We start from the raw sequence: 15328 nt of genomic DNA on the forward strand, positions 1-15328 counted from the left end.
AGTGAGCCCCCGACTCTCTCGTTCTCTTTGTCAGGGTTTTTTGCTATGTTTGCTCACCTGTTGAAGACTTGCTTGGGACCTTTCTTCATTCCCAACTGGCTCATCCAAGATATTTTGCCTGAAAAGATTCTCTTCCCTAGAAAAATTCTCTTTTGATTTTGTGATGGGGGGGAGGGAAGGGGGCGAGGGTAGGCAAAGGTTCTTGTTTCGTATCCCTTTAATCCTCAATTTTATGGAAATCTAGTGTTAATAAACACAAAAGCAGTCATTTTCAAGCTTTTTCCCCCCAGTAGATTTATTTTTTCAAGCAATATCTTAGGCAGAATCTCAAGCTATGAAACATCCTCACTTTAAAAAATTGAGTTGAAACTCACACAACACAAAATCAACCATTTCAAAGTGAGTAATTGAGTGGCATTTGATACATTCACAATACTGGTATCTGTCCCTCTGGATTTACCTATTCTGGACATTTCATGTCAATAGACTCACACAGCATGTGACCTTTTGTGCCTGGCTTCTTTCACTTCACATATTTTCAAGGTTCATCCAAGTTGTAGTATGTCTCAGAATCTCACTCCTTTTTATGGCTGAATAATGTTCCATTGTATGGATAGATCACAATTCGCTTATCCATTGTCTGCGAAACATACACACTTCTGTTCTGTTTGAACTGGAAGTGGGGCACTGAGATTCCCCCTCCACGTCCAACGTTCCCCTCCAAGGAGCCCCTGACACTCCTCTGAGCTTGGTAGGACATCTGGTCTCCAAGAAACCTTTGATGAAGTGCTAACTTTTTTCCCTGGAGGGCTGCACCGTGTGGCAGGTGTAAGGAGATTCTGCAGAATGAATGAAAGTCTCTGCCACTACAAAAAATATATGTATATATATTGAAATGGACTGCATTCGTGCAAAAGAGTGGCTAATTGTTAATGACCGGAAACCAGAGAGGAAGGAGGCTGCTGAACAGAAGGGTCTTTGGTGGCTGCCTTTCTTCAGTCCCACCTGAGAGCCGCAGGGCCTCGTCCACCCTGGATGGGCAGGTCTGCCTACCAGCGACCTGGGCAAGCCTGCTGCTTTTTACAGCTTCACTTGCTGAAACTCAAGCCACGCCTGGGTAAGTACATTCTGCACACACCACAGCATAAACAGGTACCAGACTGCTGCGTCATCATGTTTCCATAAGTTTTCTTTGTCTTTCCGTATTATTTACGGCAGAATTCTCCCAGGTGCAAACAGGAAGCCCTTGGAGCATTTTCCTCCTCTCTAGAAAGAAAGGTTTGTCTCCTGCTCTAAAGCATAAGGACAAGCGAGTGACTCATGGCACCCCTGCTCCGGGAGCAGGACGGTCCTGCTCCCCTAGGTGCGGCCAGTCTGATCACAGGGGCCGGTTTTAGTTTGGATAAGCCTTTTCTGAAAGGAGCCCTGCTAATGCACTAACAGGAAAATCCTCTGCGTGAAAGGCCCTGGCCTCGATGGGCTGGGAAGTGCTGACCGCACGTTTGTATGTTCACTGCGGCTCTGCTCTGGCTCTGCCCAGGTATGATGCGCCTCTGATTTGTGTCAGTGTCGTGGGTGGAGACTGGGCTGTTTTCCCAACTCGTTGAGGTGGGTCTGGGCCTCTGCTTAGACCTTGCTCGCTTCTGAGTGGTGGAGGAGAAAGTCCAGTTGCTGACACACAGACTTTCCAGGGGCCTCGGCCTCCAAAGTCACAGACCGTCCGTGACTGTAAGTAGATGGCAGAGTCCTACAGAGCGGTACTTCCTCTCTGGTCTTGGGGAAGCTGGAGGAGGGCAGTTCTAAAGGTTACCAGGAGAGAGTTTTGAATGCAGCCAGGCCTTCCCTCCGGGGGTTTTGAAATTTACCCTGAGCCAGAAGTAGTTTTAAAAGCCAGTTTAAAAATCTAGTTCAAGTGTTCTGATTCTTAAGAAAATTATTGAATTTTATTTGGTGAATGAGTTTCAAAAATTAATGTTACATCGAATCACATGTATTTCCAGCTGCATGTGGTTCAGCCTGGCCGGTACAAGGAAGTTATGATAATGGATGAGGCACAATGATCGTAACACTCAACATTATTTCCTAATGAGGCATAATTTTGCAAATGAACAGAAAAAATAAGCTGAAGTGATTGATTTTAAATAAATGAAAATTTTTACATTCTGTAAGTGAGTATATGATTCCTTTTTTTTTTTTGGCCATCTTATAAACAGCAAATGGCAGAAAGGATTGAACAATTGCAACTTTTTGATCAAAGGGTTAGGAGGGAGAGAATTGATCACTACAGTGACTTCACTCATAATTTTCTCAGTTTGGGGGCCTTGTTCAAAATACTTATATTTTACTTTCCCGTGACTGTTGATTACATATAGTACATGGTAGCTACTCACTCAATTTTGGTTGAATGGCTAAGCAAATCAATGGACACATTTTATTTTGAGTTAAGTCCATCACTGAAGTTTTCTGAGGAAATGCTATGATGACAGCCATCCTGCTGGGAAGAAATCTCGAATCAGAAGGCAGGAGACTGGGTTCTGTTTCCAACTCTGGCCTCCCCAAACTGGGTCTTTGGCAAGTCCCTGGCCTTCTCTGCAGCCTCAGTTTCCCCACCGGATCACACTGGTAATCTCTAAGGCTCCAGCTCGAAAAGTCTGTAATTTATTTTAGTTATTTATTTATTTATTGAAGTCTAGTTGATTTACAATGTTGTGGTAATTACTGCCTGTACAACACAGTGCTTCAGTTATACATATATATATATTCTTTTTTAAAATATGCTTTTCCATTACGGTTTATCATAGGATACTGAATATGGTTCCCTGTGCTACACAGCAGGGCCTTGTTGTTTATCCACTCTATATATAATAGCTTATATCTGCTGACCTCATCCACCCACTCCATCCCTCCCCCAACCCCCTCCCCCTTGGCAACCACCAGTCTGTTCTCTATGTCCATGATTCTGTGTCTGTTTCACAGATGGGTTCATCTGTGGCATATTTTAGATTCCACATATAAGTGATATCATATGGTATTTGTCTTTTTCTGACTTACTTCACTTAGTATGATCATCTCTAGTTGCATCCATGTTGCTGCACATGGCATGATTTTGTTCTTTTCTATGGCCGAGTAGTACTCCTTTCTGTATATGTATCACATCTTCTTTATCCATTCATCTGTTGATGGACATTTAGGTAGCTTCCATGTCTTGGCTATTGTGAATAGCACTGCAGTGAACATAGGGGTGCATGTATCGAAAAGTCTATTATTTTATTTATTTATTTTATATTTTGGCCACGCTGTGCGGCATGCGGGAATATTAGTTCCCCGCCCAGGGATGGAACGTGTGCCCCCTACATTGGAAGCGCGGAGTCTTAACCCCTGGACTGCCAGGGAAGTCCCTGAGAAGTCTGTGATTTATAAGCTTTCTGTAACTTAGTTTCTCCACCTAGATCAAGTGAACAAAGAGTCCTGATCCTGCTATGCTATGGGGTCTCGTGGAACTCTGTTGGCGATGTCAGCAGATGTCCTGGGTTTCTCTGTGGGCTGTGTGGGAAACATCCTCATTATGATGACGATTAATAAACAACGTCACTAAGTAAGCCCAATGAAATGAATCTGGGTGTCCAGACAGCAAGCCGCTTTACATGATTATTTATTCCTTGTCTGGCTACAGCTACGCATTTTCCTCAGCAGGAAAAACATGCTGCCTTCATTGAAATATGTGCAGAAGTGAAACTGATTTGATGAAACAAGTGTTTAGAGAAAAAAATATGAAAACCACATGTTTTTGAAGAGCAGTGGATTTCACGCCTCCTAACATTGGACACCCAGCTCTGCTGTCCTCGACAGTGGGCAGCCAGCCACACTCTGGATTTCCAAACCGAACACAATTAGAAACAGAAAACATTCCAATAGCGGTGCTCCTCAAGCTGTCCTTGGCAAACGGGCCCCTTTTGTCACTCCGTTTGTAGGTATACATATACGTGCACATTGGCGTTAGGTCAGAGGCTCAGCAACAAACTCGTCTTACAGAAGTGTCTGCCAACCCGAGGGAATAAAGGCTGGGAATAAAACACCAGCCTGTACTGCTGGGTGGCACGTCGCAAAGGAAAACCCTTCAAAAGCAATTTTCCATGTTGTGACTGCAGAGATAAACACTTCCCATCATCTGGTTTTTGAGTTTGGGGAAATGAGCAGGTGGAAAAATCCTCAGATCTTCTTCAATTTTACAGATGTATACCCTTTTGTTTCTTCCAGTCACCACTGATCAAATCCAAAGGGACGCTGGGCACCCTGAATCACCATGGGCAACGAGAACAGCACCTCGGGCAACCAGGTGGGTGTCACGGGGCTTCCCCTTAACCTACACGGGTTTCTTGAGTGACATTGACTAGACTTTTTTTTCAGCATCTCCTCTCTGCCCAGGAAGGAGTGAACTAAAACTCAGATTGTGGCTAGATACATGTGGGCATATTCATATCCATGTAGGCATTTTTCATTCCATTTTCAGAATTCTCATATTAAGTCTAGCCCTAATTTTATTTTATTTTTTAATTTATTTTAATTTTATTTTTGGCCGTGTTGGGTCTTCGTTGCTGCGTCCTGGCTTTCTCTAGTTGCGGCGAGCGGGGGCTACTCTTCGTTGCGGTGCGTCGGCTTCTCATTGTAGTGGCTTCTCTTGTTGCAGAGCACGGGCTCTAGGCACGTGGGCTTCAGTAGTTGTGGCACACGGGCTCAGTAGTTGTGGCTCACAGGCTTAGTTGCCCCGCGGCTTGTGGGATCTTCCTGGACCAGGGCTCGAACCCATGTCCCCTACGTTGGCAGGCGGATTCTTAACCACTGCGCCACCAGGGAAGCCCCCTAATTTTATAAACTATATAAAAACTAGTTTTAATTCTTGTCCTATGCTTTTGAAATTGACATATGAGAGTTTGGCACATTTTTCCTGGATTGTGCCCCCCACTCCGTCTACTTACCTACATGGATACATACCCTTCCCCCCAAAAAAAAGTCATGGGCCTGAAAAAGTGGTTTTAAAAATCTATAAATGTTGAGCAGATTAAATGTGAACTATCATTTCCACGTTAGGTAAGGTTTTCACAATTGAGGAATAGGCTTTGCTTGATTGTGTGTAATACTGAGATATTCAAATAAATTCAAATTTTATAGTTATCCATTTTAAGTTTGAGAGTTGCAATTCAATGCGCTGGTGAACAAAACTAGGGAAACACTTTCCCATTGATCTGAGACACAGTGGAAATTTTGGTTTAATGGTACTGAGTTCTTTGAATGAGAAAATTTGAGGTAAAGCCAGCCTAAGGCAATTCCTTTTCCCTCTGCTTTTTTCTTCCCCACAATCTTCTTTCCTCCCGCAGGAAAACAGGAATCATCAAAAGAAAAGATGGCAAACTCCAATCTTTAGGGGCAGACAAGAAACAGTAATTGTGTTAAACAACTGGGTGGGAAAGTGTAGGGAGAGGTGGGAACTGTGGCACACAGAGGGGTCCTGTCCTACTGTCTAAAGGAAGCAGCCACCATCAACACCAGCTGATGGCTGCCAAGTAGAAATGTGGGTCCAGTGTTACAAGACCTTTCCATTTCTTCAAGAGAAGTCAGAAACCCATATTTTTTCCCCAAAAACCTTAAAGTTTTTAAAATTAAACTTTTTATCTTGAGATAATGGTTAGATTGGCATGTTGTTGGAAGAAATAATACAGAGAGATCCCACGTACCCTTTACCTAGTTTCCCCCAGGGGAAACATTTTGCAAAACTAGAGTACAAAATCACAACCCACAAACTGACATTGACACAGTCAAGATACAGAACATTTCCAGAGACAGTATTCCTTTTGTTGCCCTTATAGCCACACCCACCTCCCTCCGGTGCCCCGTTCCTAACCCCTGGCAATTTCTAATTCGTTCTCTATCGCCATAGAGATGAGATAGAGAATGTTATACCATGTTATATAAATGCCATCATGCAGTAGGTGACCTTCTGGAACTGGCTTTTCTCACTCAGCATGATTTCCTCGAGATTCGTCCAGATTGTTGCACGTGTCAATAGTTCATTCCTTTCTATTGCTGAGTCGTGTTCCCCGGCATAGATGTACTACAGTTCATTGAACCATCCGCTTAGTGAAGGACATCTGGGTTGTTTCCAGTTTGGGGCTATTACGAATAAAACTGTTATGGACATTTGTGTACAGGTTTTTTTGTGAACATAAGTTTTCATTTCTCTGACATAAAGCCCAAGAGTGTAGTTGCTGGATCGTATGGTAGTTGCATGTGTAGTTTTAAAAGGAACTGCCAGACTGTTTGCTGGAATCCCTGTACCATTTTACATTCCCACCAGCAGTGCATGAGGGCTCCAGCTTCTCTGCATTCTGGTCATCATTTGGTACTGTCACTATTTGGTGTTGCCATTCTGATGTGTGTGTTGTGACGTCTCATTATGGTTTTAGTTTGCATCTCCCTGATGATTAATGATGTTGAACATCTTTCACATGCTTATTGCCATCCGTATATTCGCTTTGGTGAAATATCTGTGCGTGCCTTTTGTTCATTTTCTAACTGGATTTTTCTTACTGTTGATCTTGAGAATTTTTATATAGTCTAGATACTAATCCTTTGTCAAATTGTGGTTTGCAAGTATTTTCTCCCATTGGTAGCTTGTCTTTTCATCCTCTTAACAGGGTCTTTTACAGAAAAGTTTCTACCAGGTACAATATATCAGTTTTTCTTTTTATAGATAGTGCTTTTTGTATCTTCCCTAAGTTGAGAACTCCTACCTGAATACAGACAATAAAGTAGGTTATATTTTCTCTCTATTACCTATACTAAACCACACTGTCCAGAATTGAAGGCCAGTTTATTTAGGATAGATGCACAGAAATGGAATTGGCACATCAAATGGATGGTAAGTATTTTTGAAAGGCTCTTGCTATATATCTATATCTATATACGAAATGCTTTCCAGAAAGGCGATGACAATTTATATGTCTCTCATCAGGATATGAGAGCCCATCTCACTATATCCTTTCAAGCAATGGATATTTTAGTGTCTCAGATCTTTATTGATTAGAAAGGTAAAAATACATAAAGATTTAAAAACTCTCGCCCTACTATACCTTAGGCCCATTTCTCATCTCCTGCCAGCTCCCAACCCTAGCCTCCCTCCCCAGACCCCCCCACCCCGACTCCTGGAGCAGACAGGAGAGGTTTTCCCGGCACCACAATTTTTCACATCTCCAACCTCAGCCAAATATGACCCAGTGGGACATCACGGGAGTGCCTTTAGGATTCCAGGATCAGAACAAGGTTTGCCTTCCTTGGAGAAACAAATGGAAATGAAGCACAAGTACGTTTGGCTGTAGGACTCAGGGTCCCCCACGGGGCTGAGGGTCCAAACCTGTCTTTCCACCGTCTCCTGGATATCTCTGCCTGGATGACCCACAGTCACCCTGAGCTCTTCAAACCTGAGCTCAACTGATCCTCTCCTTCTGTATTCCCCCTCTTGGGTACCATGCCCTATCCTACCATTCAAGACAGAAACCTGGGGGTCACCTCTAACTCCACGCATTCCCATTCTCCATATTTAATAAATCAGTCTATGATTGATTGATTGATTGATCGATTAATGGACTGGCCGTTTAGCTTTCCAAATTTCTGTTTAATCAGGACTGTTTTCAGTTGTGAGAGACAGAAGCCCATCTCCAATGGCCACAAGCAGAAAAGGGGCTCGTCTGGTTTATAGAATTGAGAAGTCCGCGGAGAGGGTTTAGCTGTAGTAAGTTACTGAGTCCAAAGGGTCAAAAGATGACACTGGAGATCTCTCCTCCCCGGATGTCGCTCTGCTTTCCTCCATGATGCCCTAGTCCTTAGGGAAGTGCCTCCAGGCCCACAGGCAGCTCCACGCTTCTTCCAGCTAATGGTCCGGCCTCTGATTAGCTCTCTCTAAGGAATCTGATGGGCCCTGATCTGTCATGTGCCCTCTCTTGAATCAATCACTGTGTCCCCAAATGTGGGACACTTTGATTAGCCAGCCTGAGCCACATCCCCATACCTGTAGGGGAAAGGTGGGCCCTGGGTGATGACGGTCCCATCAGTATGGCTTTAGAGCACTTTCTCAAAAGACAAAAATGTAGCACATATCCATGAAGTTTTTTCTTACAGCTTTTTTCCTCCACACCCCCATTGTCACAGCCCTATTACCCCACACCTGGCTCACTGCAGACACCTGCAAACTAGTTTCTCTGCCTCCACCCCCTCCCCCATCCCACCCACGCTCCCAGCCCTCTCTCTCAGAAGCTTTTTCTCTGCGAAGATGCACTTGGAGGTGCCTGCAACCTGCCTACAAGTGAACTCTTGGAAGGAAAGGTGCAGGTCTGAATGAACCTCTGTTCACAGATTAAGGACCAGGTGTTGAGAACCAGCCATGTCACTGGTGCAAAGGATGAGAGACAAGCCTGCCGAGTCCTGGCCCTTGCCTCCTTCGTACACCCTCAGGCTTCAGGTTCCTCTCCCTCTGTTGTCTGATTTCCCCTGGGTAGCCGTGGGGGGGGGGGGTAGGAGCACCCCCAGCAGGTTAGGCTCTCGCTCTGGTACTCGGGGGGATACAGTTCACTGTGGCCTGTCCTAACAGCAAGACACTTTGCTTTCAGCAAGAGGACTCCGGCTTGAATAACATCATCCTTTGGCCTCCAAACCCTGAACCTCTGCAGGTACTGGGAGACGTGCTGTGCGTGGCTTGCTGTCAGCCCCCTTCCTACCTTCTAGATGGTTGCAGGCTTTTGGAGTGTGCTGTGTTTGTTTGCATTTTTAGTTTTTCTCCTCTTCCTCCTTCTCCCATCGCCTCCTCCCAGCCACCTCAAATAAGTGATAAAACAGTAGAAATCTGCAATATATGTTTGGATTTTTAAAACTAACATTTTGGTGTGTCTACCCAAGACCTGGCTCGTTTGATATGCTTTGAGATGCTGAATAAGGCTTACGTTCTCAAGGTAACGCAGCTGCTAATACTTACCTTTCCAAACATTTCTACTTTGATTTCCTTTGTCCTGGACGGAAGCTGAGCATGGGATGGCGGACCCCGCCCCGCCCCCGCCGCCGTCGCCACCAGTGGGCAAAACTGATCTGTTGTAAGGAAGATTGATTTCCCAAGCGCCGCCAGTGTCATTGTGCATAACGCAGCTGGCTGTGAGTCCCCTAGTTTTAGCCCTGCTCAAAGTGTTTGCTGTCGGTTGGACAGGAGGGCAAATTGGGAGCTATGCATCCCTTTCATGGAGATGTTTCCTGGAGACAACGTCAAGGTTGGTGTGTGCTGTGGGTGTGGTCAGGGTGAGGCAATAAAGTGTGACTTGCTGTGAAATCCTGGCACACCCAGGAGGAAGAGGAGTGTCAGTCACCCACGATGTGTTCCTCGCCTTAAGAAAAGAGCGGCTCCACCCCAAGGGTGGCTGCCAGAAGGTCTGCTTGGTGCTGTTGATGAAAATACTCAAAACAATCAATAATAAGAATAGAAAAGAGTTTTATTTGAGCCAAACTGAGGACTATAGCCCAGAAGCCAGCTTCTCAGATTACTCTGAGAAAGTACTCCGGAGAGTTTTCAGCAGGGGAATGATATGAACTGAGAGGGTTGTGATTGCTTTGTTGAGAATGGTCTTTAGGGGGCAGGGGGCAGAGGTAGAGGAGGGACATTAGTTAAGATGCTATTTAGAAGTCAAAAGATAGATGATTATGGCTTGGAATGAGGTGGCAGGGAAGGGGGTTCCTGGACTGGGGATATATTTTGAAGGCAGAGAGAAGAGACTTAATGATGGATTGAATTTGGTGGTAGGGAAAAGAGCAGACTCAAGAATGAACCCTAGGTGTTGGGCCTGAGCCACTGAGTAGATGGGAATGTCATTTCCTGAGATGGGGAGGATTTGAGGAGGGGAAAATTTAGGGGGAAGGGAGAGAATCAAAGGTTCTGGTTTGGTCATAAAATCTGAATGCCTATTAGGAGCTGCAATGAAGAAATCTAATAGGTATTTAGATACACAACAGATGGGACTTGAGATGTATATTTGAGTCATCAGCACAGGTATTTAAACCCATGTGACTGGATGAGACCACCTGGGAGAGAGTAAGAGAGTTGGAAAAGGGGACCCAGGTCTAATTCCTGAGACGCTGCAACATTTAGACATAAGCCCAGGGGGAAGTGCGGGAAAATCTTTGAAGGAGTTGGAGCTGGCTGAAGACAAGGGAAAATGAGGGACCTAAGAGATCATGAGAGTATCAAGAAACAGAGAGTGTACAGTGGCATCAGGTGCTCCTGGGAAATAAGGAGCAGACACCTGTCCACCGATTTGACAATACGGCAGCCTTTGGTGACCAGGAAAACTTCATATTGCCCTGCAGGCCCCTGACAAGCACAGTTGCGGTGGAATAACAGTGACGCAGGTTGCATGGGGAAGGAATGATGAGGGAAATGGAGATAAGGAAGTAGAGAGAGGTGTGTACATCATCCAAGAAGTTTTCCTAAGAAAGGGAGCAGAATATTGGGACAGTAGCTAGTGGAGAGAGTTGCATGGAAGCTTTAATTAAAGACTGAAGATACTAGATGCCTGCTTGGTGATGGGCTTGAGGGAGAGAGGCAGGGAATCATTGGAAGACGGATGAGAGAAGGGTCAACTGAGGGAAGGCTGACCTTGAACGTTTGCGAGGGAATGGGATTGGAGCAGAAGTGGGCTTAGAGGAGAGACATTTCCACCACTGTGGACTGGGGGAGGGAAGACAGAAGCTGATACACCTCAGAATCGAGAGGGGGGAGGGGGAGGAGTTGAGGGAGCTCTCTTCCCATGGCTGATAAGGGTGCAGAGAAAGGGGTGCATGTGTGCGGGGGTGGAAATGAGGTCAGATGAGGAAGGGGGTTACTAAGCATGGAAGTTGGGGGGATAACAGGTACTTGGGGAGACTGGACCCTGAAGCCAGGGTACGAGGCATGGTAGGACCTCTCTTCATAGTCTCTTGGCAGTGGGCCAGCAAATTAGCTTAACGATTTTTGCTTTTGAAATTTTTTGGCAGCAACTGGTTTGTCGAATTAATTAATGACCAATTTTACCTTAAGAAGTCAAGTTTAATAACACCACAATAGTCCTATATCTGGATCCTGCTGACAAGTCACAGTTATTTCTACTTTCATCAGCACAAACTCTATTTAAACTCTAAAATTTGGTAGTGTGGCCTTGGTTTCTTGTCTGTATTGCCAAGGGAAGAGGAGTCATTGAGGGGGAAATTCACACACGCAGGCTGGACCAACTCCATCCATTTATTGAAGGTTCCTTAGCGACTGAGGCCTTTTGACCTCAGACCCACCCCCTCGTGGATGCCTGTTGCTGCATGCTGGGTCCTACTTTTTACTCCTGCTGCTTCCCTCCACTGACTGACTCACTGAGGTCTCCTGGCAGGCAGGCTGCTCTCAGGGAGCACAGAGCAGCCTCAGTTACTAGAATGCACAGCTGTGACTCACAGCCTTTCCTTCCTGGTGACTTCTCTTCCTGAAGGCATCATATATGTTGGCTGCAAATGAGAAGAAAGTCCTATGTGTAACCAAGGCTGTGGAGGGTGACTGGCTTGTGCATGGGAGGGTACAGTCCAGTGAGAGGTCAGTAGACTAGCACTGAGCCAAGGGGAGCCTGAGCTGTCTCCGGGAGTGTCAGGGTCCTAGCTTGTGTGTCCTCTTTGGAACAGAGGTGGAGGTGACATAGTAACGAGAGGTTTCATGAGCTCTTTCTGGGGTTTCATGCATCGTGACTTGCATGGAAGGATTTATGGTGAAATAAGGGCCGTTGTCAGCCCACATCCCCATCCTGAAAGTGGGCATGACAGTGGTTCAGTGTTCTTGCCTGAGTGCTCGGTTCTGGGTAGCTGTCCAGAGGGCACCTGAGCTCTGAGCACATAGATTCCAGAGCACAAGGGCAACACCCATCCTTCGGTGGCCGCTTTACCACCTCTGAACTTCCTCTTGGCCATTGGGTTGTCATGATACCCGTTTACGGCTCTGACAGTGTGGAGAGGGAAAGAAAGACAGTCAATCCTATTACTATAATGGCCTGACTTTAAAATACATGATCATTAAAAAAAACTCTTTTAAAGCAATTCCATTGTCTTGACGTTTCTATAGTTTGAGTCCCGGGGTCGGGGGGGTGGGCGGGAAGGATCTTCAACTATTGAAAGTGTGGTCAATGCTGTGAAGCAAGAAGACAGACGCAAAGACACCTGACGTGGCACTGGGTGTCCGAGAAGGCGCTTTGGGGGAGCTGAAGGACGAGCAGGAAACCAGAGGGAGATCAGGACGACTGAGGGCAGGTCACTGGGCGCGGCGCCCCCTGCAGCTCGGACCTCATCAGGGCAGGTCTTTCTGGTTCCGGCTCAGTGTTGAAGAGACAGCTGGGCCTGAGGTTCGTTCCTGAAGGCGACCTCAGTACTGTGGTTTCAGACTGTGGACTTCTCTGACATCCAAGGGACAGAGGACCAGGAGGACAGGAGAATCTGTTCTGAGTGAGCCGTCCCTGGGCATGTTTCTGCAGGCTGAGGTCTGTAGAAAACCTTAGGCACTGTGTGATTTCATTTTGCTTCTAGATAAACGTCCCCTAAACATGTGCATAGGTTGTTTAAATCTACAAATGCTTGGGGTCCCAAGTTCAGCTTGGAGGTAGTTTCTCTATTTCCTGAGGAACCCAAGGAACTCAACATTACGACAGCCTTAGACCAGTGCCGGCAGAAACAGCATCCTCTAATGTTCTACAGGCAGTAGGTGGGCACCTGGGATGATTTAACTGTGTTTAATGAGAAAGAAATTGAACAAAGACAATTAAACAGCATGAACTCAATGCTGATAACAGTGGGGAGAGCTCCTTTATTATGACGTCTGATGGCGCAGCCCAGAGGGTTGATGCTCATTTTCGCTGGAGTGATTATCGAAGTTTGTGAACTGCCTGGCTCCACGTCTGGCCAGACACATCTTCTGAAGAATTCTGATTAACTATTTTAGCTTTAAGCTGAGATGGGCACTGGGGCTCTTGGTTAATGAGTTTTTAATCGGTTTCTTCTCTATAATCATAATAACTAGAATATGTGAGTGTCCACTATGATCTAGCCTTGTACTTCACATGTATTATTTTATTTAACCTTCAAATCAACCTTGTTAATATGATCCCCCATTCTCCAGATATGAGACTAGAAGGCTTATGGCTGAATAAACACTAAAGCTTGGCTTTGAAACACTACACCTAGCTTCCTGCACCCTTATTCTTTTTCCTTTTTTTAACATCTTTGTTGGAGTATAATTGCTTTGCAATGTTGTGTTAGTTTCTGCTGTATAACAAAGTGAATCAGCTATACGTGTACCTATATCCCCATATCCCCTCCCTCTTCCTGCGCCCTTATTCTTGAATCAAGCCTCATGCTGCTTTAGCATGAAAATGAATAGCTGTAGAAAAATTCTAGAGGAGCAAAAAATAAGGTTTATATCTGCACTTCAAGAGCAATCAAGTAAAAGAAATCACAGGATGTTACAGGCCATCCTGACAACCCGTACTCTTTGAATATAGACTCTGCTCCATTTGGAGAGTTTTTTGCCATATTGACAATTTGCTCTTATCGCCCACTGAGGCAGGCAGGCCAGGGGTTGGGGTCCCCATTTTATAGACAAAGAAATAGGCTCCAGGGAATTCCCTGGCGGTCCAGTGGTTGGCACTTGGTGCTTTCATGGCTGTGGTCTGGGTTCAATCCCTGGTCAGGGAACTGAGATCCTGCAAGCTACGAGGCGCGGCCAAAAGAAAACAAAAACAAAAAAGAGAAAGAAAAAATAAACAAGTAGGCTCCAAAAGGTGAAATGATTTGGGTTTTCTGAACTTATCCAGCCCCCTTTAAACCATATTGCTTCTAAAATATTAAATACATATAGGATGTTAATATTAAGCGGTGGTTTTGAAGTCTCAGAGGTTTTCCTTTCCCCGCAAACTCCAGACGTCAGAACATGGCAACTCTGGCATCTCTGAGGTTCCTGGGTCCTTTGAGGGTAATTCCTACCACTTTCAATGCCGATGCTTTTGAGGAAGGGAAGGTAGATATCGTTTATTGAATGTTATCTCTCATTCATTCACTAAACTGTAAGTTCCATGAGGGTAGGAACCATGACTCTTTTATTCTAATTAAACCTTTTATTTGGGAATATTTTCAGATTTACAGAAAAGTTGCAAAGATAGTCCAGAGAATTCCCCTACCCCCAGCTTCCCCTAAAGTTAGTATCTTATACCATGTCTTTTAAAATCTTCTGTGTCAACCTAAAGCCTAGACTCAGCCCTTCCTGAACATGAGGCAGCATCACCCAAACCCCAGTGCAAACTCAATTCTCTTATTTTCTCCATCTTCTAAAGGAAGAGTGGGGCTTCAAACCCAGCTCTCACTGACTCCAAAGCTTGTTCATTTTTCCTACCACGTCGTACCACGTTACATGAGAAACCGTTCCATTTGGGGAAGCCTAAAATTCCACCTTGGAGCCTCCCCCTTCTTGGCCTGACAAAGCGCCTGTGAGGAGAGCTAGGGAGGTGAAGAAATGTTTGGGATGATCTAGCAGAACTGGCCTAAGCATTTGCCTTCCCTTGGCAGGGAGGGAGGGCAGCCCACTGGCCCGAGCACAGAGCATGTGTTCGTCCTCCGTGTTTGGCAGCCTGGTAGTTGTTTCTGAAATCCGACTCCTAATGCCATGGGGATGACCTTTGGTCTACTTCCCATCATTCACCTGCAGTCACACTGCTCCCAAGAAGCTCATTCCAAGAGTGGGCGACTTGGCAAGGCACTCTGGGCCGGATCTAACCATGTTAATTAAATCTCTTTATTGGCATGACGGGTAAGCAGTGGTCTAGAGAGGTGGGGCACATTTAAGAGGTAAGGTCTGGGGAATTTTTCTTTTTTAATGAGGAAACACTTTAGCTCTTGATAAAGTGTATTCTCCAGGACTGGAAAGTTGCTGCAACTGTTTGAAAATTGCTTTAAAATAAACCCAGAGCTCTGGAGTATTCCTGAGCCAAAGAAGGACTGTTTGTTTACTCAAGCAATGGCAGCAAAGGAAAGATTTGAAGAAGCAATTTGAAAAGTCAGTTTGTCAGGTGGAGGATTGCCAATATTTTTTTTCCAGGCTGCTATTTAGAAGTGTAAGGGGTAACTTTAGAAATGTATGCCGCTTGTAGTGACACCCGTTGACACTGCAGACCCCTTGGAATCCTGTAAACAACAGGGCTTAGTACTGTTGCTAGGATGGGGAAACTGGACAGGGGTTGGTGAA

At 45.3% G+C, this 15328-nt stretch overlaps 1 protein-coding gene across 1 annotated transcript in view; it reads left to right on the top strand.

Annotated features, from left to right (window-relative positions):
- The first annotated feature begins 1657 nt into the window (after positions 1 to 1657).
- The window catches only part of TACC2 (transforming acidic coiled-coil containing protein 2), a 189643-nt gene continuing 175972 nt past the window's right edge, over positions 1658 to 15328 (top strand). Inside the window, 2 exon segments of the mRNA XM_029245524.1 lie at positions 1658 to 1728; positions 4258 to 4336. Coding sequence (XP_029101357.1) covers positions 4304 to 4336 — 33 coding nt within the window. The 5' untranslated portion in view covers positions 1658 to 1728; positions 4258 to 4303.

The sequence above is a fragment of the Monodon monoceros genome, unplaced genomic scaffold, assembly GCF_005190385.1.
Source record: "Monodon monoceros isolate NGI ecotype Baffin Bay Population unplaced genomic scaffold, NGI_Narwhal_1 Super_Scaffold_4, whole genome shotgun sequence".
NCBI lineage: Eukaryota > Metazoa > Chordata > Mammalia > Artiodactyla > Monodontidae > Monodon > Monodon monoceros.